The 18,926-nt window shown below is 34.5% G+C and overlaps 5 protein-coding genes across 10 annotated transcripts; 3 read left to right on the top strand and 2 right to left on the bottom strand.

The window, feature by feature from the left end:
• Positions 1 to 2,805: 2,805 nt before the first annotated feature.
• Positions 2,806 to 5,672, top strand: LOC143148463 (queuine tRNA-ribosyltransferase accessory subunit 2-like). 3 transcript variants are annotated; one of them, XM_076314815.1, is made up of 8 exons: positions 2,806 to 3,301; positions 3,482 to 3,523; positions 3,660 to 3,759; positions 3,829 to 3,978; positions 4,063 to 4,527; positions 4,587 to 4,789; positions 4,854 to 4,979; positions 5,049 to 5,672. In XM_076314815.1, the coding sequence occupies exons 3-8, from the start codon at positions 3,721 to 3,723 to the stop codon at positions 5,209 to 5,211; spliced, it is 1,146 nt and encodes a 381-aa protein (XP_076170930.1). In that variant the 5' UTR covers positions 2,806 to 3,301; positions 3,482 to 3,523; positions 3,660 to 3,720; the 3' UTR covers positions 5,212 to 5,672. The 3 variants fall into 3 exon arrangements, with proteins under 3 accessions (XP_076170930.1, XP_076170929.1, XP_076170928.1); XM_076314814.1 differs by having other exon boundaries at positions 3,623 to 3,759; XM_076314813.1 differs by having other exon boundaries at positions 3,482 to 3,759.
• LOC143148467 (uncharacterized) lies at positions 5,216 to 8,704 on the bottom strand. Its single transcript, XM_076314824.1, has 3 exons — positions 7,093 to 8,704; positions 5,621 to 6,184; positions 5,216 to 5,553 (listed from the first exon to the last, which is right to left on the bottom strand). The coding sequence occupies exon 1, from the start codon at positions 8,038 to 8,040 to the stop codon at positions 7,720 to 7,722; it is 321 nt and encodes a 106-aa protein (XP_076170939.1). The 5' UTR covers positions 8,041 to 8,704; the 3' UTR covers positions 5,216 to 5,553; positions 5,621 to 6,184; positions 7,093 to 7,719.
• Positions 7,314 to 14,895, top strand: LOC143148462 (b(0,+)-type amino acid transporter 1). Its single transcript, XM_076314812.1, has 3 exons — positions 7,314 to 7,655; positions 11,575 to 12,873; positions 12,963 to 14,895. Exons 1-3 carry the CDS (start codon positions 7,559 to 7,561, stop codon positions 13,022 to 13,024), a joined length of 1,458 nt encoding a protein of 485 aa, XP_076170927.1. The 5' UTR covers positions 7,314 to 7,558; the 3' UTR covers positions 13,025 to 14,895.
• Snx16 (sorting nexin 16) lies at positions 13,544 to 15,869 on the bottom strand. 3 transcript variants are annotated; one of them, XM_076314821.1, is made up of 5 exons: positions 15,571 to 15,869; positions 14,890 to 15,174; positions 14,496 to 14,804; positions 14,270 to 14,397; positions 13,544 to 14,184 (listed from the first exon to the last, which is right to left on the bottom strand). In XM_076314821.1, the coding sequence occupies exons 2-5, from the start codon at positions 15,157 to 15,159 to the stop codon at positions 14,145 to 14,147; spliced, it is 747 nt and encodes a 248-aa protein (XP_076170936.1). In that variant the 5' UTR covers positions 15,160 to 15,174; positions 15,571 to 15,869; the 3' UTR covers positions 13,544 to 14,144. The 3 variants fall into 3 exon arrangements, with proteins under 3 accessions (XP_076170936.1, XP_076170935.1, XP_076170934.1); XM_076314820.1 differs by having other exon boundaries at positions 15,521 to 15,868; XM_076314819.1 differs by having other exon boundaries at positions 14,890 to 15,193; positions 15,521 to 15,866.
• On the top strand, positions 15,644 to 18,836 carry Cog6 (conserved oligomeric Golgi complex subunit 6). 2 transcript variants are annotated; one of them, XM_076314811.1, is made up of 10 exons: positions 15,644 to 15,762; positions 16,107 to 16,276; positions 16,397 to 16,671; positions 16,761 to 16,905; positions 16,979 to 17,190; positions 17,269 to 17,492; positions 17,559 to 17,950; positions 18,034 to 18,195; positions 18,262 to 18,423; positions 18,497 to 18,836. In XM_076314811.1, the coding sequence occupies exons 2-10, from the start codon at positions 16,199 to 16,201 to the stop codon at positions 18,728 to 18,730; spliced, it is 1,884 nt and encodes a 627-aa protein (XP_076170926.1). In that variant the 5' UTR covers positions 15,644 to 15,762; positions 16,107 to 16,198; the 3' UTR covers positions 18,731 to 18,836. The 2 variants fall into 2 exon arrangements, with proteins under 2 accessions (XP_076170926.1, XP_076170925.1); XM_076314810.1 differs by lacking the exon at positions 15,644 to 15,762 and having other exon boundaries at positions 16,095 to 16,276.
• Positions 18,837 to 18,926: the final 90 nt, after the last annotated feature.

The raw sequence follows: 18,926 nt of genomic DNA, 5'->3' as shown, positions 1-18,926 counted from the left end.
GTATATACAACGGATAATTCGTCTTACACAATTTGGTCTAAAGTATTAAACATTATGAAATACCGACTGGACTTTATTACTGGAAATGAATTTATCGAAGTACATTATACACTGGAAATACAATGGCATTTATTCGTTTCCTTAATATATTCAAACTTTCATTCTATTACAAAAATGGTCTATTTTACAGTCTCCCACTTATTCTAACATCTTAATAAACTACCAAAAATTCGCAGCAATTAGTTTGGTAGTAGTCGCCACGAACAATAATTGTTTAATTTCTGTGAACTAATTAATGATTTGTGTTCCATAAATGAAATGCGTATTGTAACTATAATATTCTGAACACGCGTAAATGTTAACAACAATAGCATTAAGGAACAAACATTCCCTAAAACCACACCTTCGCAAATTTCGTAAAATCTTCGAAATTTTTGAACTTTTCAATTGTTAGATATCCTACAATATGAATTGAGTCGTTCTTAGCGACTAAAGTACTTCAATTGTTTGTTTCTTTATGTAAAAAAGCGTTTTAAACGTGCTGAAGTATGAATGTAGTCATTGCGTCGACATCTAGTGACTTGGAAAGAAATTAATTCTCGACAAACTTGGACGAATTGCCACAGATTGCGCCACTTGCTGGTGCTAGTAATCCTTCAAACGTTATTTAAACACGGAAATTTTAATCGGTCAAATATAATTTTTATTAGCCTAAATGTATTGATGTATACTAGAATCAAACTAGATTTGTGGTAAATTTTACGAAAAAGACCGCAGCTATTCGCTCATATTATTTTGTATGTAGTTAATAATTGCATTACTCTGCTACAGGCGATGCAATTAGTAATTACATACTAAATAATATAGATTGCCCAGGTCTCACCACGTGGAGGTTGCTACGTATAGAGACCTACCCTAACCCTACCCAACCACCCTCCATTTACACAGAATTTCGATTTACAACTTTCCTAATATACGATTAAGCGAAACAACGATCGTGTTTAGATCGTTGTTCGAAGAACCAACAACCATTAAAGTTTTCAGAAGAATCTGCCTTGAAAAGGCTAACTATGACATAAGTCAATGCAAAATGGAATACAAGTCGATGCAAAATGGAGCATAAACCTACCTAATTAAATTCTAATTATTCCTACCTAAACTAGTGATTGCACTTAATAGTAATATCCTCCCTATTTAAAAGCTAATGTTACCAGTAGAGCCTACCTAACTAAACATCTAATTTCATTCAAATCCTACCTAATATAAACATCTAGAAAAGTACAAGGAAACATTATATGTTTCCTTTTTCTTTCGATGATCAGGCCGGCGGTGCCTGGTGCCCGAATTTCTCGTCTATGGTCGGACAAGTAGAATTGCCATGTCTGTAGTCGGACAAGTAGTATAAACCCCGTCCATGGTCAGATAAATATTATAGAATCGCCCGTCTATACGGGTAGTATAATCCCCTGTCTATGGTCAGACAAGTAGATTTATCCCGCCATTTGTCAGACAAGTAGTATAACCCCCCGTATCTGGTCAGACAAGTAAATTGATGTTACCTTGTGTCGATTTGGTAATTGGAATAACTCGTATATTACTGAATTCAGATACGAGTTATATTATTTATTCCTCTTTCAGACACAAACATTATAGACAAAATTGTAGATTTTCATTAATTGTGGTTGTTAATAATCGTCGTCGGTTGATTGTTGAAATAATTATTAACAATATTTTCGTGTACGCTGCTGAGATATTGTTTGTTTACGAAGAACTTTTGTTTATGAAATCGAACAGGAATTGTCAAGGAAGACTCGTATCGATTACCGATTCACATTTGCTCTTGAAAATAATTTTTCGATCTGGAAGAATGATTAATTAAATTCTTGCTCTTTTATGTAAAACATGCAATGTATAAGTATAAGAATTAAACATTTATAAAAGTAATAAATTACATTTTCTCGTTTTATGTAACAAATGTAACTACTACGCGTACCGCGTAAATTACGAAAATTAAAAAAATGTAAAACTAATGTATCTAATAAACAATAATTACTTACCATATTTTAAAACGTAAAAGTCGCCAGTGTTCGAGGTGGCATTTGGCCTATAAAAATTAAGTTAGTAATTTATTGTCCAAAGTATCTAAAAGCGCAATCATTTCTCTTTCAAATAAGCGCAACAGCATTAAAATGAGATGATTTTTAACGAAGTTATAGCCATTTTACGAAACCCTTGCATTTTCAATTATCACCTTTGTTTCGACAGTGGCGCCATCTGTGGCTATTGGGCCAAGTTTGTCGAGGAATAATTCTTATTTGCGTCACTAGATGGCGACTCAAAGACTATATTCGCTTTTTATCAGTTTTAATCGCTTTTTCACATAAATATAGACAGGTAATTGGAGAATTTGAAACGCTCGAGAGCAATCAATTCGTACTGTAGGATCACTAGCAACTGAAGAGTTTCATAAATTATCATTACTTCTTATACTATATTACAAAATTATTTTATGATAATAAATTTCATGTAAAAAATACATTTAGCGAACAAACACATATAGTAAAAGTGGCGCTATCTGTGGCTATTGGGCCAAGTTTGTCGAGGAATGATTCCTATTTGCATCAACAGATGGCGACTCAAGGACTATATTCGCTAGGACTATATCAATAGGTTTGCCATCTAGTGACGTTAACAGACATTATTCCTCGACAAACTTGGCCGAGTAGCCACAGATGGCGCCACTTTGACTATATGTGCAACAATTATTTTAACTAAAGTTCCATCTATCCCAAATTACTATTAACATGTTAAAATTCAGAGAGCCATAACTTTGTCAATACTTACCCAAATCTATTGCGACAAGCAGAAAATTAAAGCTTAAACCTTCTACTTTATTAATGTTTTGGCCACGTTTATGTTAACCAGTGTACAAGAAACGAAATCACCTATAAGAAAGAGAGTTGTCAAGTTGAAAAATTATCAAAGTTCGAGATGGCGTTTAGCCTATAAAAAATACGATTAATAACCTATTGTTCATGATGTTGAAAAGTATAATCATTTCCCTTTAAAGTAAGCGAAACCGCATTAAAAAGGGATGATTTTTGACAAAAGTACGACCATTTTACGAAACCCCTACATTTTCAAGGCATGTCAGTCTTTGACTTTCCTTCGTTACTCAAGTAATAACATATTAGTGCAATCAAAACTCAAATGTCTGGAAACTATAATTAGATCTAAAGGATATCCCAGTAAATATTAAGCTAATAACTTCAACTTTGTGCAACAATAACTCAATCAATTTGTAAGTGGATGAATAATTTGGCGTTCAAATTTTCCGATACATTATAATATTTCATTTAATTTCTTATTACGTAAAGCAGTTATAAATTTCATAAAGTGTCACCTTATATTGTATTAATAAAAATTAATTTCCATACTTTTTATTTAAATTTTACATATCTCTTTTATTTTCCATATACAGATGTCGAGTGCGGTAGGTGAACGGACACTTATGCGACTGACGGTACGTAATAAGTCGCGTTAAGCAGAAAGATGATAGCTAGGTTATTTATAATAGTTACCAATAAAAATACCTATTAAACCGATTTGTGGTGGTTATTAGGAGTAATAATAAGAATTAATATGAAATTTCATACTAGTTCGACAAAACCTTGTGCCGCTCGTATTGGTACATTAACGGAATTTGAAAGAATTCCTGACATGAGCTTTGAAACTCCTCATGTTCTTATTTATACGAAGGTAAACAATGATCGTTTGACGATTGAGATATATAAAAAAATACTGTAATTAAAACCGTATTTTTATTAGGGAGGAAGTGTACCACATTTAACTAAAGATGTTTTTAAAATGGTCTCTTCAAATCCACATTTACTATCTGTTTCACTTGCTTCTACAATATCAATGTATGAATCAATGAAAGATACTGATATTAATCTTGCAAATTTTATTGGTATGAAGGTACAATATAATGTTTCTATTACTAATTTTGCAGAATAGTCTTTCTATTCATCAAACTTCAATTTATAAATATTTTTATTTTAGGAATATATAAATTTTCTTACAATTCATGACCCTGCCCAAATTACACCTTCGGGTTTTCATAAATTCAATTCCATCTCTATGTGGACGAAAAATGGAAGGTGTATATTAACAGCCAATGAATACATGGATATTGTTGAAACATTTAAACCAGATTTCTATGTCGCATTATGCGATGGAGATACTAATATTAATAGCAGTAAAAAACGAGCTACAAAGGCTGTACATCATAGTGAAACATTGTTTGAACAATGTTTATCTAGACATTTGACATCCAAAATTTTAAAATCAGTAGCAGTGTTAGGTGCCATTGAGGGTGGCTATGATATAGAAGCTCGAACATCGTCGATAAATTATTTAAAAGATAAACCAGTAATTGGATATGTGATAGATGGATTGCATAATAATGGACCAGATGTCAAAAACATTTCATTGGAACAATTTAAACAAGTAGTGGAACATTCCATTGTAAGTAAAAAGATTTTTGTTACATATAAATGTTTTTTTATCGGTTTTAACTATTTCAGAGTCTTTTACCTATTGAAAAATTAAAAGTATCAATGGGATGTTGGAATCCAATTACAGTAATAGACTTTATCGAATTAGGTGTAGATATTTTTGATACATCGTATCCGTACGTAGCTGCAGAGAATTCAGAGGCTTTAACTTTTTTGTGCGATCATAGTGCTTGTAATAATGATGCACACGTGATATCCTTCGCAGAGAAGAGGTAGTATAAAAAAAATTGTATTTATAATTGTTACATGTTTGTACTAATTATATTTATGTGGTAGGTACGAGGATGATTTTTCTCCAATATGCTCTCATTGTGAATGTCTCGCATGTAAAAATCATACTAGAGCATATTTACATCATTTATACAATACCAAAGAAATGCTTCATAAAGTATTATTAATGATGTAAGTATTAACTGCATAGTTATTTATCGATATTGCACTACCTACTTCTATACTAGATTCTATTTTCAGACATAATATACATCAGTATCTCGAATTTTTTAAAGCTATTCGTAAAAATATAAGTAATGGTACTCTTAGTCAATACAAGGAAGCAATTAATTTAAAATTTCTAAAAAATAATGATATTCAGTCGAAGTCTATAGATGTAAATGTGAAATGTACAAATACATAAGACATTCTATAATATTATCATTTATTAATTGATTTTTACATTGTAATAGTATTACAAATTTAACAAAACAGTACAATATTTAATAACTATCCGTGTGAAAAATTTGGGTCTAAATAATTATAAGAAGAGTTTCTAAAACTTTGTCAAACGTGATGTAAATCATACCTTTTAGTATAATAGAACTAGTATAGTACAGTGGTGGTTTTATAGGAATTTATGCAATGTATTTGTACTAATTTCTCAGTTTCTAATTGCACTACTGCACAATCACTACAAATATCAGTTCCATATAGACATTCTGCACAATGTCATTTTGTACCTGTTAGAAATTCTTCACAAACACTGTAAAGAGAGATTTATTAAACTTTAAATTTTCATAATACTTTCTCATAAGTGTAATTTATACTACCTTGTATCCAATGTGTTTATATTTTGGAGAAAAATGTTGTTCCTTCACAGCTTTTAGTTGTCCTAATAATTCTGTATGTTTTAATTCATGATTATCATGGATAATACTATCTCCACTATTATGTACATAAACCATAACATAGATAGTGATACAAATTAAATTTAGATTAGAAAATTACATTAATATGTACAGAATTTTCTGTGATTGGTTGTTCTTTGCTTTCATCAGGCATGATAAAAAAATATTTTGAAATTCGTCCTGGTAATTTTAGAAATTCACCATTTTGGATTTGAGTCACGAAAGATATTGGATCTTTCAATGCATTGAAACGAATTGACTAAAGTTTATCTAAATCTTCTATGGCTTGAACGCGTTGTGCTACGAACGAGAATTACAATTGTTTTTAAAAGAAAAATCTTTATTTCCGTTCAGTGTTAAGTGATCAGATTTGAAGTAAAATTCATTCGGCTCCTCATCTTCACACTTTTTCTTTTCATCTTCCATCGCTAATGAATGTTTAGCGTATTTGGCAGGTTATACGCGTGTCCAGGGTAACACCTTAACCTAAATTATTTGTCAAAATAAAGCGAACGAGACGTAAAATGACCTATCATATAGACTCGACATACATTCGTTTGGTTCTCATTACTAGAGAATCTTTTTATTCAGCAGAAAACCAATTACGAATAGAAACGATTAACCAACAGAATCGCAACAACATTTTCACGGGATCACTTCAAAACGCATGTTCTCCATTGAAAAGCGAAGAGCGCGTGCTATGAATATTCGTTCAAATATTATCTTAACCGAGATAAAGTGGGTATTACATGGCATGTTCTGCTTAAGTTTTTATTTGCAATTGTAATCCTAATTATATTTCAACATTCTTAACAGCTACTTTACTATCACAATATTTAACAGATACTCGTAGAATAGATAGTAAATATGCCCGAATGAATTTTAACGATTAAATGTAACGGTCGAAAACATAATGAAATTCGTAAAATTATGAATATGTCTTTTCTGTTCAAAGATACCCTTCCAAATAAATAATGTGTTTACATGCAATTGTATACAATATTATCGACGTGTTCGGTAAAATTTTCCCTATCTTCGCTTCCCGCAAGTGTAACTTTGATAATGCGGCGTGACGTGTATCGTTTCAGCGAAAAGTAATTCCAAGTTAAATCATAGGCGAAAGGGCATGAAAATGAACAATAGATATTGTTCACCATCGACGGTCACTATAATTTTACAGACATATCGAGGTATTATCTTATCGAATGTATCTCTTTCTAGCAAGACCCTCAATAAGACAGTCCGAAATTCGACCGATTACCGATACGTGACTCACCGACGACTTGGCCCAGCGGGCTCACAAATTCGAGCAAACAGCACTTTCTTTTAACGCTGATTAATCATGCTTATCCATTGGTTACAAGCTGAACGGCATCTTTACCGTATTAACTTACCTATGGACGGGACATTTAGCTTGGCTGTTTTCACGCGCGTCTTTAGATTCAGGAGCTCCCCTAATAATCGCCAACGATGGCTACCGATCGTCAAAGATATCGGTCTCGCAGCGAGGATTTGGAAGTAAACAGTACTCTTATCAGAGGCAGCATCGTACGCCTGTAAAAATAAGCGACTAGCTGACCCGTTAACACTTCAGTCTCGTTCTGGACATCTTCCGATAACGTCACACGCTGTCTTCGATCTGACTGGAGAGCACGAGGAAGCCAACCGATTCGTCGCGTCTCTGTTGCACGGATTGAAACGCAGAGGCCAGCCGATCGAAGGCGGACTATATCGGTGTGCAGGTCGCGCGATGAACCTTTGAATTTAAAAATCCCTCGCTTCGGTTTCGTTGGTGAATTATTTCATATACGTGGTATAATCGGTGCTGGTTGTAAAGTGTTCGGTCGAATCGCGCGCGAAATGGAGCTCGTCGAGGGACAAAGAAACGAGAAGATCGCGCTGAAACGTGAGCTGGGCCTGTTTAGCGCAGTGAGCATCATACTGGCTGTCATGATCGGTACGAAAACATTTTTGATCGGTCGGATCCCGTTGCGTCCAATCGCGCTTCCCTAGCCTCGCAATTACATCGCGTGGATCCGTTTAATTCGAAAACACGAACGGGCAGGTGTTTCCTTTCGGCGGCGACGCAACGTGGTTCGCGCACGATGGTCCGTTTCTACGAGTGGTGGTTTTGTTGATTTTCTATTTTCCGTTACGTGTGCTCGAGATCCCGGTATCGACGTTTTAAACAATTCGATTATTTTTCTTTCCCTCACGTTGACACGGCATACTTGACACAACAATCGATGGTCGCGCACACGTCTCGTATTATCGGTGCTGCACTTACATAACGAAACTGTAGTTCTTTCGCCGCAAACCTTTCGAACGGTGAACTCGCGCATCGCGTCGCTGGGGTTTCGTAAAATAATTTTCACGCGGTTACGATCGGACACACGGACGTACCTTATCTATTGTTGTGCGACGTGGAGGTCTCTCTCTCTCTCGATCGGGAGTTATTGCATATTGAGCGATATTTGACGTAAAAGTCACGCGGTGAATGTCACACGGAATTACATACGCACGGCGACGAGTAAAAGCAATTATTCGGTTTAACGTACGCGCGTTGTCGGCTCGATAAAACTACCGGCGTCACACACGCCCGGATCATACCGGAATTAATACCGGATCGACATAACTCCTTTTCAGACGGTGGTAACAGAACCAAACTGTCTAAATTTAATTATCCGCGTACCAGAGAACGCCGTGACACGTTGTTCCCGCTAGTTTCTAAAAATGTTTCACTCTTTCTCTCTCTTTTTGTCAATATTCGATACCATCGATACAAGACGATGAAACGGTCTGTGTACATACGGATGCTCCGCGCGTTACACATTGGGCGCAGATAACGTTAAGAATTGTACTTTTTCTTCGTACGGTTAACTCGATGTAACAATTAATAAGAATTAATGAGAACCGTGGGTTACGTTATTCGTAGAATTGTCGGAACGGAGTTTTTGCTGCACGTCAACGCCGTGTTTCGAAGCAGTTAACAGTAACTACATAATTGTACAGATCTGAACGAGGTTTGGCTTTATACTAACGACACTCTGACTCATCTTCTTTGACAGCGATTCAAAGAGGCTTCTCATTTTTCTATAACACTTCTTCCATCGTCGGAGGGTTGCTCTTTAACCTGTTAAGTACTCGCGGGTTGCACTTAACGTAACATCGTACGATCAATTTTGTTCAACGATTATCCAAGAATTTATTTCGGTCGTGGATCGAGGCAATTTTTTTATGTAATCTACATTATCGTTGATGTTATATCGTGTACGCGTTCCTCGTTGATTACGCTTCTCGAAAAATTTTAAAAGATCTTGTACATCGTGACATTAGAGTTTAATGAGGTACTTTAAATATCCCACGTGCTGTATAGAGTGCGTCACGTAATTGGAACGGGTCGTGGTATCTGTTTCGTTGAAGATGGAGGAAAAGTAGTAGAAAAATGTATATCTCGTCCGCGACGAAATTGATTCTGAATTTTTTCGATACGATGGTGGAATCTTTCAAAACAATTTGAAATATCTGAACATTATCCGCCGATACTTTTGTAATTTCGTAAATATTCATTTTATCGAGTCGTTCGGGAAGTGATTTCGTTCTCCAAAATGAAGAATGTATAATTTAATAAAATGTATATACGCTCTTAAAAAATCGTGTTTCATTTTCACCGAAAAAAAAAAACGAAATAACTTTCCGAACAACCTAATAAAAAGCGGTGACACTTTCTCGAAACAAATAATCTATTACGTATAAATTCTCTCGTTCTGGAATTCTTAGAAGCGACAACCTAGAGCCCTAAATGTTTTCCGAGTTCATACTTCAAGAGCGTACTTCAGCCCCGATACTTTATCTCAAACATTACGATAGATACAATCTGATGAAGCTTCTCAAACAACACCTGGATTACCCCGGTGTGATCCGGCCAATCTGGTTGGAACGTGATTATTGGAAAAGAAAAAATAAAAAAAAGAAGAAAGAAATACGTAGCGATCGTAAGCTTTTCAGCTTTTTCGATAATTCCATATTTAATAGATAGTTGCACGAGTCACGTGTTGCACCTTCGAAGAAAAAGAGTAAAACCTTACGTAGCACTTCGGTAATTATGTGTACTAGCTTGCCATGATTACGAATCAAGGGGGTTAATTAAGGTCAATTGCTGACCCGCACGCCGAATACTACAAGACGTCCTTCTCAAATACATTGGGCGATTGCAATCAAACTTCGCTGATTGACAAATCTATTTGTTTCACATTTATCTACAAACTTTGCGATTATGACGATTACAGTTGGGAACGTGTCAGTGGCTGTCATCGAAATATTCGAGGCTCTGCCAACTCAATAATTCGTATCGCTAGATTCTCGAGGTTAAGATAAAAAGAAGACGAATATCGCGAAGACGTTATGAACGGTTCACGTTGCGGATCATAGTTACTCTTTTCGTTTCACACGACACCGTGTATCGAACGATGAGATAAGTTTTTTAACAATTTCAATGGAAATTCATTTATTCGAGGCACGTGTATACTTTCCGAACATCAATCGTCAAAATAACGGCCATTGTTTTCTATGGTTTACCATCGCTTACGAAACCAAATTCAATCGCGAAGTAACTATTCGTTTTTCTAGAAAAATTACTTGCGTTGCTCTGCAAGTCGTTTCGTTTACCAAAATGGAGAATATATAATTTAAAGAAATGTTTACACGCTCTAAAAAAATCGTGTTTCATTTTCATTGGAAAAAAAAATTACTTCTCGAACAACCCAAATACATTTTGAAAAATCTTAGAAATCGACGAAGTATGCACGAAGCAACACGTATTGCATTGATCATACCGCAGAATAGGTCTGACGCAACAAAGTTTCCTCTTTCCAAAGGTGTCACTGTTTCTTTTCTGTTGATTCAGCAACACGAGAACAAACGTCGTCTTAAAGTATAATAATATCACTGGCCCGTGTCCATAATTACGAAATATTCTCTTTACGAAGTTCACCTCGTTTGAGCAACTTACGACAACGCTCGGCGGTAACTACGTATTAATAAAAAAAAAAAAAAAGAAGCGAGAACGGTGTAATGCAGACAGTGAAAAAAAGAACAAAAACTGTCTCGAGATGACCGACATATTTTTTCTAGCATCCGTGGCAGGTCGTTCTGTAACAGAAATTGTTGTAGACGTGCATTATAGCTCTGGTCCCATCTCTTATCAATTTAAACCAAAAAAATGAATCTCTCCCGTGCTCTTGCGTATTGTTTGTGTATTGTTTTCTTTTCTTTTCCATCGCACCGATCGCTTTTTACATAATATGCAAACACGTAGCTCGAATCAATAACTTTCCACTGGCGAACGCTATATTTGTTGCTGCAACGAAAGTTGCGAAACTTGGAACGATAAGGAACTCGGTGGAAAACACTGCAAGGGAAACATTAAGAACTATGGCTGGTCGATCGCTTCGAAGAGTAATGGATTAACGACCGCTTCGATAGTTACTGGAAACGAATCTCTTTACCGCTAAAAATGTAAATAAAAGTAATCGATCGTACAAGATACGAAACAAATAATACAGTACGAAACAAGTACAAGATACAATTACTTCGATACCTAATTGCTCGTATTACGAACTCTCGAAATACTAGTATTCCAGCGTGTAAAATTGCCCAAGGAAAACTACAGTATTGTAAACTAAAAAAAAAAAAAGAAAAGAAAATAATCGATTTACCGACTAATATTTATTTTCTTCCTACTCGTAAGCTTCGATCGTAGCTATAGTTCCGAAACACTTGTTCCAACAAGTACACACGATTCTTTTACATAAACGATACGAGTAACGGATAACAATCTCGTGGTTTCATTCGTACGATTTCTGTTCGATTTTCAGGTTCCGGGATCTTTGTGTCACCGACCAGCGCGCTCGAAAGATCGGGATCCTTGGGTTTCTGTCTGTTGATTTGGGCCAGTTGCGGATTGCTCTCGTTGCTCGGTGCGCTGGCTTTCGCCGAACTAAGTACCGTGGTGCCACGATCCGGTGCCGAGTACGCTTACTTGATCGAAGCGTTCACACCCTTGCACCGATACGCGGGTCAGATACCCGCTTTCATGTGCTCCTGGGTATACGTGATTCTGTTACGACCGGCTGAGGTGGCGGTCGTTATGTTGACGTTCGCCGAATACAGCGTGCAACCGTTCTCCTCTTATCTGACCGATCTACCGGAAGAATCGATGCACCGATTGAAGAAGCTGATAGCCATGTTGGCGCTCGGTTTGATCACGTACATAAACCTGACCAGCGTCAAGCTGTACGTGAAGGTCCAAAACGTGTTCACGGTGTGCAAAGTGGTCGCTTGTATATTCGTGATCGGGGGTGGTATTTGGTGGTTGTGCACCGGTCACACCCAATTGCTGGACAACCCGTTCCGTGGTAGCACCAGTTCCCCTGGTGACGTAGCGTTGGCATTTTACAGCGGATTGTGGGCATACGATGGTTGGTCGTCCGCCGCGATCGTCACCGAGGAGATCCAGAAACCCGAAGTGAACATACTCAGGAGTATACTGATCGCTGTGCCGTTGATCACCGTGCTGTACGTCTCGATGAACCTGATGTACATGGCGGCACTGACCATGCCGGAAATGATCAGCGCACCGGCCGTAGCGGTCCTTTGGGCTGATAGAGTTCTACCCTCGTGGCTGGGATTCGCGATACCTCTTGGTGTCGCTTTGTCTACTTTTGGGTGTAGTCTTAGTATACAGTTCGGTGTGTCCAGGCTCTGTTACGTCGCTGGTAGAGAGGGTCACGTACCTGCCGTGTTCAGCTTCGTTCATATGGAGAAAATGACCCCAGCTGCGGCTGTAGCGTTCCAAGGAGTGCTCGCGTTGGTCTGTATGCTTCTGGGGAATATAATCGCGCTCATCGAATTCGCGAGCTTCTTGACTTGGGTATTCTACGGGATGGCCATGGTGTCGTTGTTGATCATGAGGAGAACGAAACCGGACGCACCCAGACCGTACAAAGTGCCGACTGTAATACCGTGGCTGGTATTGGGCATTTCCATTCTCTTGGCTGTAATACCGATCGTGCACGAGCCCTCGCCCAAATATCTGTTCGCGCTACTGTTCATCCTATTTGGTCTCGCCATCTATCATACGTACGTGTACAAAAAGGTCAGGAGTATTTTGGCAGGTGAGTGTAACGAGTACGAAAGGGATATTTTAAATTTACGTTTACCGTCGCACGAAATAAATTGTTGTCTACATCTTTTCTTTTTCCAGCGAAACTCACGAACATGATCCAACTTTTATGCCTAGTCGTTGCTCCGGATAAAGAAGACTGATACTAAATAATGTACCGACCCGTATTTAATGTACATAGCGGAATACCCGTTCATTTACATGTTATTGGGATTGTGTGTTCGAATTGTCTTGAAGTTCTAACACATGGATTAGGTCTAGGTTTATTTAATAATTTAAAACGATGAGATTGTTAGTTTTCTTTATCATAATCATTATTAAAAACATATCAGAATTTCAGCCTTTATATGATAAACACAATAGACGAGTTGTATCATATAACGTCGAATAACATTTTTATTCATTTTATATCTTTTAATTAAAAAACTTCCGTCTCTATAAAACATAGTAATTACTTCAAAAGTATAACAACTTTTCTTTTTATATTGTGCAGTATTGTAAATGTTTCGTAAAGAAACCACGGAGATATAATAAATATTAACTATATTACAGAATTTAACATACGATAAATGTAAAATATAATTTACAGAAATGTTAAATATTTATTATATCTGTACATAAATATACTTTAAATATCATAATATTACAATATCTAGTAACGTCGTTGTTTCAAAATTACGAATGTCAATTACAATTCTATAATAATAATTGCAATCGTTGCATAACTATACCGATACGATGTAAAAGTTCTACAAAATATATAGAATTTCATAAAGTACCAAAGATCAACAAACTTTGACATGTGTTCATAGTCCATTGTAATAGTATTTTATTTATTAACATTACTCTTGTCAATTTAAAAGCAGATCGTCTACTAAATAGACAATATAAATAGAGATTCATGTATTGTAACTGTAAGGCACCTTTATAAGGCTTTTATATTGATGGAAGCTATATTTTATATTGCTGGGAAAGCTCAATGTACTTATTACTCTAAGGAACCTTATACATATAACTTAATATTATTTTGTATAAGTTAACATAAAAAGAACGAATAGAATTGTGCCATATAATCGAAAATATAAAATACACTAGTGATATCTAATATCTCCTCTTTAACAAATATCTTTAATATAACATTTTGTTATGTTATAGCAATATAAACAAAACTTATACAGTACAACTGAAGTTACCTAATTATACCAGTTTCTACATGATGTAGTTTTACTGATATCAACTTATCAAATTCAAAATGAGAAAATGTTATTGAGATGCACCGCATTTTAGGCAGGTTTGTCTTTCACTGAAACATTGATTCAATGCTTCAGATATTTGTTTGAAAGAGCATTATATATCTTTTACTATATCCTATTGTATTATTTAGTTACCTTAATATTTGATGCAGTTTTTTCTGAAGTTCATTGCACAATGCTGTTTCAGCTGAAAGAGCAGCATCTCGTTCTCTTAATTGTTGTCGTAAATGATATATAGTATCTTCCAGTGCTTCAAAAATTGCCTGAAAGAAGATGCGAAAGCATAATATAGTTCTGTAAATACTTCAAAGTCGATATATATCGTAATAAAATAAATTGAACGTTTTCTATAAGCACGTACTCTAGATTCCTCTGCAGTGTCGGATAAGGCAGGTGGTTCGTCTAAGCAGAAAAATTCTCTGACGCACGCAGTGCCTATGAGAAGGGGACTACTTAATATTCCGTTAACAAATGCTTGAAGACCATGTATTCTTTCTTCTAAAAAACTTGGAGCAAAATTATCTCCGAGCCATTTTTTCCTTGGCAAACTTAGGTGTGAAATTGGAATTTTTTGTCTTCTTAATTGTGACGATAAACGAACAAAGTCTGTGTATCTTCGAAATACGAACCAGCAATCGCCATTTTTTAATTCTACTCGTAATTTGTAAACCTAACAGGAAAATATATATGATACAATATAGCAAAAAGTAGACATATGACTAAATTATAGTATAATAAAATAATATGTTACTAACTGTAAATCTAGCTCTCTCTTCCATAACTTCATATCCAACAATTGGTATTCTTAAGTCTTCGCTAGTCAATGGTGGGTGTAAAATGTCAGAATTTGCATTATCATTATTAGGATAATTAAATCGCTGTACAGTGAATGAATTTGAATGGCCAGATCCATCAGAGTCAGGACTATCGAGTACTCTCACTGTGCCTGATTGAGAAGCCCTTGCTTTACTAATTGCAAGTGTAACTTCGCTAATACATCCCACACCAGACTGTGACGTGGACATTTTACCACCAACAAACTAAATGAAATCATGCATACTTAAAAAAGAAAATTAAAATTAAATTATTACAAGAAGAGACTATAAAATATTGTCCCTTATGGACAATATAAACAATATAATTTTAATAGATTAAAATAATTTATGAACATTATTAGACATGCTCGTATACATAAAAACAAATTAAATGCCTTCGCTATAAAACACAAATGATTATACACATACAATAAAAGAAAAAGTCTAAAAATAATTTTGGTAATATTTTATAAAAATTAATAATTGTAATTGCTAATCAAATTTGAAAATTTCAACTGAAATACTTAACGCTATTCTTTACACTACTTGTTAACTGAAACAAAACACTAACCTCAATATGAATAAACAAATACTATGTATTGCTTTACTAGTTTTTACTACCTAGACACTGTTTAAAATATAAAATCATAATTCATAAATGTTTTATTTCACTATAACATTGTGTATACCATAAATGTAAAATCACTTAGCTAGGAAAAACCACGGAGTTGACTTGACATATTGAGAGATTGCAAATATATCGTCTCCGTGAACTCAAAACAGTTTAGATGGCGAACTAAAAGTGATACGGATGTACAACAAAGTTTCTAATTTGTCATCGCTTATCGTTCATTGCAAATCTTAATTAACATTCATAAGTAATTCTAAATATAGATCGAAATAAAATTATTATCATCAACAGCTTTAATTTAAACTACATTTCACTTTTTAAATGTAGTTATAATTCTTCACTTTATTCTACATATTTCGATAAATCTTTTACACTTTCTTATTTAATCATAAAACAGTACTACGATTAAAACTAGCTAGTAGTATAGTATATTTATAGTATTTTGTATAGATTTCTATAAAATGCATATTAGTACAGAGACCATATATGTGATTGAGTACATGTTCTATAAACTTCATATACGTAGCTATGCGTGGACGATGTGTGCTACGTGACAGTTTCAGAGTAAATAGGTTATATACTGAATGAATTTGACAGTAAAAACGAAACGTACTTAAAATGAGTGAAAAAAATACCAATACTGCTTTAGTTCGGAGAGTTAATAAATTGCTTGAATCAAGAGTAGAGCATGACAAGGTATGTATGTTGTGCATAAATTGTTAGTGACTTTATATACTATAAACTTGTTAATACTAGTCGTCAAGAAAATAATTAAGATAAATAAATGTTCTTATTTAAAGTATCGATTCGTTTCAGGATACACTTGAAGCTTTGAAGGAATTATCTACATTTTTTACCGAGAATACATTAAATGCTCGCCGAAATTTACGTAGTAAAATAGAAAGAAGAAGTCTCGCGATAAACGAAGAATTCTTATCTGCTTTTAGAGAGGTAAAAGCTTCTTTAGATGATATATACCAAGACGTTTTAGCCATGAATACTGTAGTGCAATGTATGACAAATCGTTTACAAAGTACAAAAACGCAAACATCACAACTCATTGATCAGACAACAAAACTTCAAAATAAAAGGTATATTCGATTAGTCCATTAAATTATTGAGATAGAAATTATTTTTTGTCTAGAGAAATAAACATAAATTATTATGTTAACATTTTTAGTCAAACTTTATCCATGCAACAGGAAGTTGCAAATGCATTTATTAAAAATTTTCAACTAACACAATCGGAATTAGCTATTTTACATGGATCTAGTAGGGACTCACCCATTACAGAAGAATTTTTCACAGTAGTTAATCGTGTCCAGGTACAATAATAAAAGTAAAAATAATATTTTTATAATTATTAAAAAAATTGGTTAAAAATTATTTAAATTACAGGAAATTCATAGCAGTTGTAGGATATTAATGCAATCAGGATATCAAACATTGGCTTTAGATATAATGCAAAGAATGACACTGTTACAAGAAGCAGCTCTTGAACGATTATATAGGTGGACACAGAACCAATGTAAACATGTTGAAAATGAACGTTTAGCACCATTACTGGTTAAAGCAATGAATAAATTACAAGACAGACCAGTTTTATTTAAGTATGTATTTAAAGTCTAGCAAATATAGCACAGGTATTCAGAGATCTTCTTGTATTTAAATTTACTTTTATTTTGTAGATATATTTTAGATGAATATTGTTCAGCCAGAAGAACTACTTTAGTAGGATCTTTTATAGATGCATTAACATTAGGAGAAGGATATGGTGCAACACCCAATCCTATTGAAATGCATACAAATGACCCTAAACGATATATTGGAGATATGCTTGCTTGGCTTCACCAAGCTATTCCTGTTGAGAAAGAAAATATTTTAACTTTAGTAAAGAACTGTGACAAAACAGGTACGAACAAAATGATTATTTCTTTTCCTTCATTTTTCTTAATTTTGTGTACAATGCATATTTCAGATGTATCAAATCAGATTAAGCAAGCTTTAAGTAATATCACAGAAGGACTCTGTCATCCTTTAAAGTCAAGAATAGAACATGTAATTTCTATGGATGCACCAGCAACAGTACTATATTCTGTCACCACTCTTCTTAGATTTTATTGTGCGATAATTCAGCACGTAGTACCTGACAGTACTTTGGATTCAACATTGGCAGATTTATTAATATTGAGTGAAAAAAGTTTTCTTAGTAGACTTCAAAAGGAGACACGCATTGCACTTGGTGAACGTGCAGAACCTCCTGGAAATGATTTAATACCTGCTCCATCTGTTTCCAGATTACTATCGCTTCTTAACGAAATTCTTTCTGTAGCAAGTATTGCCGAAGATAGAGAAAAAGATATGTTACAGGTTTGTATTACAATAACATATAATTGTTTTACAAAATTGACATAGTCTTTTTTAAATTAAATTAAACACTGAATTATTTACAGATAGTATCGTGCATCATTGATCCACTTCTACAAGAAGTTAATGAAACAGCATCAAGGTTACCAACAGTAGACATGGCTGTATATCTTCTAAATTGTATGCATCAAATACAATCTACTTTAGCATTATACGAATACATGGATCAAAGACTGGAAAGGTTACAGGTAAGTGATTTGTTTCAATACAAGTTTCATACGTATGTTTTATCATTTATCAAGACTACATTTTAGGCTCAATCCGATGCACAAATTGATACTCTTACATCGGAACAGGCTAGTTCGTTAGTTGCGCATTTGAATCTTGGTTCAATTTATACAATTTTGCAAGATCATGAACAAGGTCCATTATCTTCTGTTCCTGGTATGGATCCTCTAAGTGTGAAAGAATTTACGGTAAGTAACTGTTTCTTTTAAAGTTAAACAACAAATATGCATAAACTATTTTTCATTTCCTAATGTTTTGTAGAATAAACTGGAAGCATTTCTGGTGATGCCAGATGTATTACTATTGCCACAAATAAGCTTATTGCAAAGTAACAATCATCGTTCGGTAACCCAAAAACGTTCGTTCGAAGTAATTGGAGCTATCTACAAACAATTGTACGAAGCTTGCCATGATCCAAAAAATTTATATCAAAACCCAAACAGTCTATTTTCAAGAACTCCTGATGATCTCTTACAGACATTAATTACTACATAAACATCGTACATCGAAATAAAAATTTACAAGCATAATTATATATAAATTTGAAAATGTAAATACATAACTGTAAAATAATTTTCAATAAATTAAAAATAAATTATAATTCATTCGTTTACACGAAGCTATATCGATTGATCTCTCATAATCTCGGGTGATGTTACATTGAGTATACAGTAAAAAACACTGATAGATT

Source organism: Ptiloglossa arizonensis, chromosome 6 (assembly GCF_051014685.1).
Source record: "Ptiloglossa arizonensis isolate GNS036 chromosome 6, iyPtiAriz1_principal, whole genome shotgun sequence".
Taxonomy (NCBI): Eukaryota; Metazoa; Arthropoda; class Insecta; order Hymenoptera; family Colletidae; genus Ptiloglossa; species Ptiloglossa arizonensis.
Note: the sequence above shows the minus strand (reverse complement) of the source record. Positions and strands in the feature narration are given on the sequence as shown.

Excerpts from the sequence above, each read along its gene's own strand:
- LOC143148462 (XM_076314812.1), top strand. The coding sequence starts at position 7,559 with ATGGAGCTCGTCGAGGGACAAAGAAACGAGAAGATCGCGCTGAAACGT. Across the intron at positions 7,656-11,574 it reads CATACTGGCTGTCATGATCG|GTTCCGGGATCTTTGTGTCA; the intron begins GTACGAAAACAT and ends TTCGATTTTCAG. Across the intron at positions 12,874-12,962 it reads GGTCAGGAGTATTTTGGCAG|CGAAACTCACGAACATGATC; the intron begins GTGAGTGTAACG and ends TTCTTTTTCCAG.
- LOC143148467 (XM_076314824.1), bottom strand. The coding sequence starts at position 8,040 with ATGCGCGAGTTCACCGTTCGAAAGGTTTGCGGCGAAAGAACTACAGTT.
- LOC143148463 (XM_076314814.1), top strand. The coding sequence starts at position 3,643 with ATGAAATTTCATACTAGTTCGACAAAACCTTGTGCCGCTCGTATTGGT. Across the intron at positions 3,979-4,062 it reads CAAATTTTATTGGTATGAAG|GAATATATAAATTTTCTTAC; the intron begins GTACAATATAAT and ends TTTTTATTTTAG. Across the intron at positions 4,980-5,048 it reads CATAAAGTATTATTAATGAT|ACATAATATACATCAGTATC; the intron begins GTAAGTATTAAC and ends TTCTATTTTCAG.
- Cog6 (XM_076314811.1), top strand. The coding sequence starts at position 16,199 with ATGAGTGAAAAAAATACCAATACTGCTTTAGTTCGGAGAGTTAATAAA. Across the intron at positions 17,951-18,033 it reads GAGAAAAAGATATGTTACAG|ATAGTATCGTGCATCATTGA; the intron begins GTTTGTATTACA and ends AATTATTTACAG. Across the intron at positions 18,424-18,496 it reads TAAGTGTGAAAGAATTTACG|AATAAACTGGAAGCATTTCT; the intron begins GTAAGTAACTGT and ends AATGTTTTGTAG.
- Snx16 (XM_076314821.1), bottom strand. The coding sequence starts at position 15,159 with ATGTCCACGTCACAGTCTGGTGTGGGATGTATTAGCGAAGTTACACTT. Across the intron at positions 14,805-14,889 it reads AAGAGAGAGCTAGATTTACA|GTTTACAAATTACGAGTAGA; the intron begins GTTAGTAACATA and ends TTTTCCTGTTAG. Across the intron at positions 14,185-14,269 it reads AAACTGCATCAAATATTAAG|TGAAAGACAAACCTGCCTAA; the intron begins GTAACTAAATAA and ends TCAATGTTTCAG.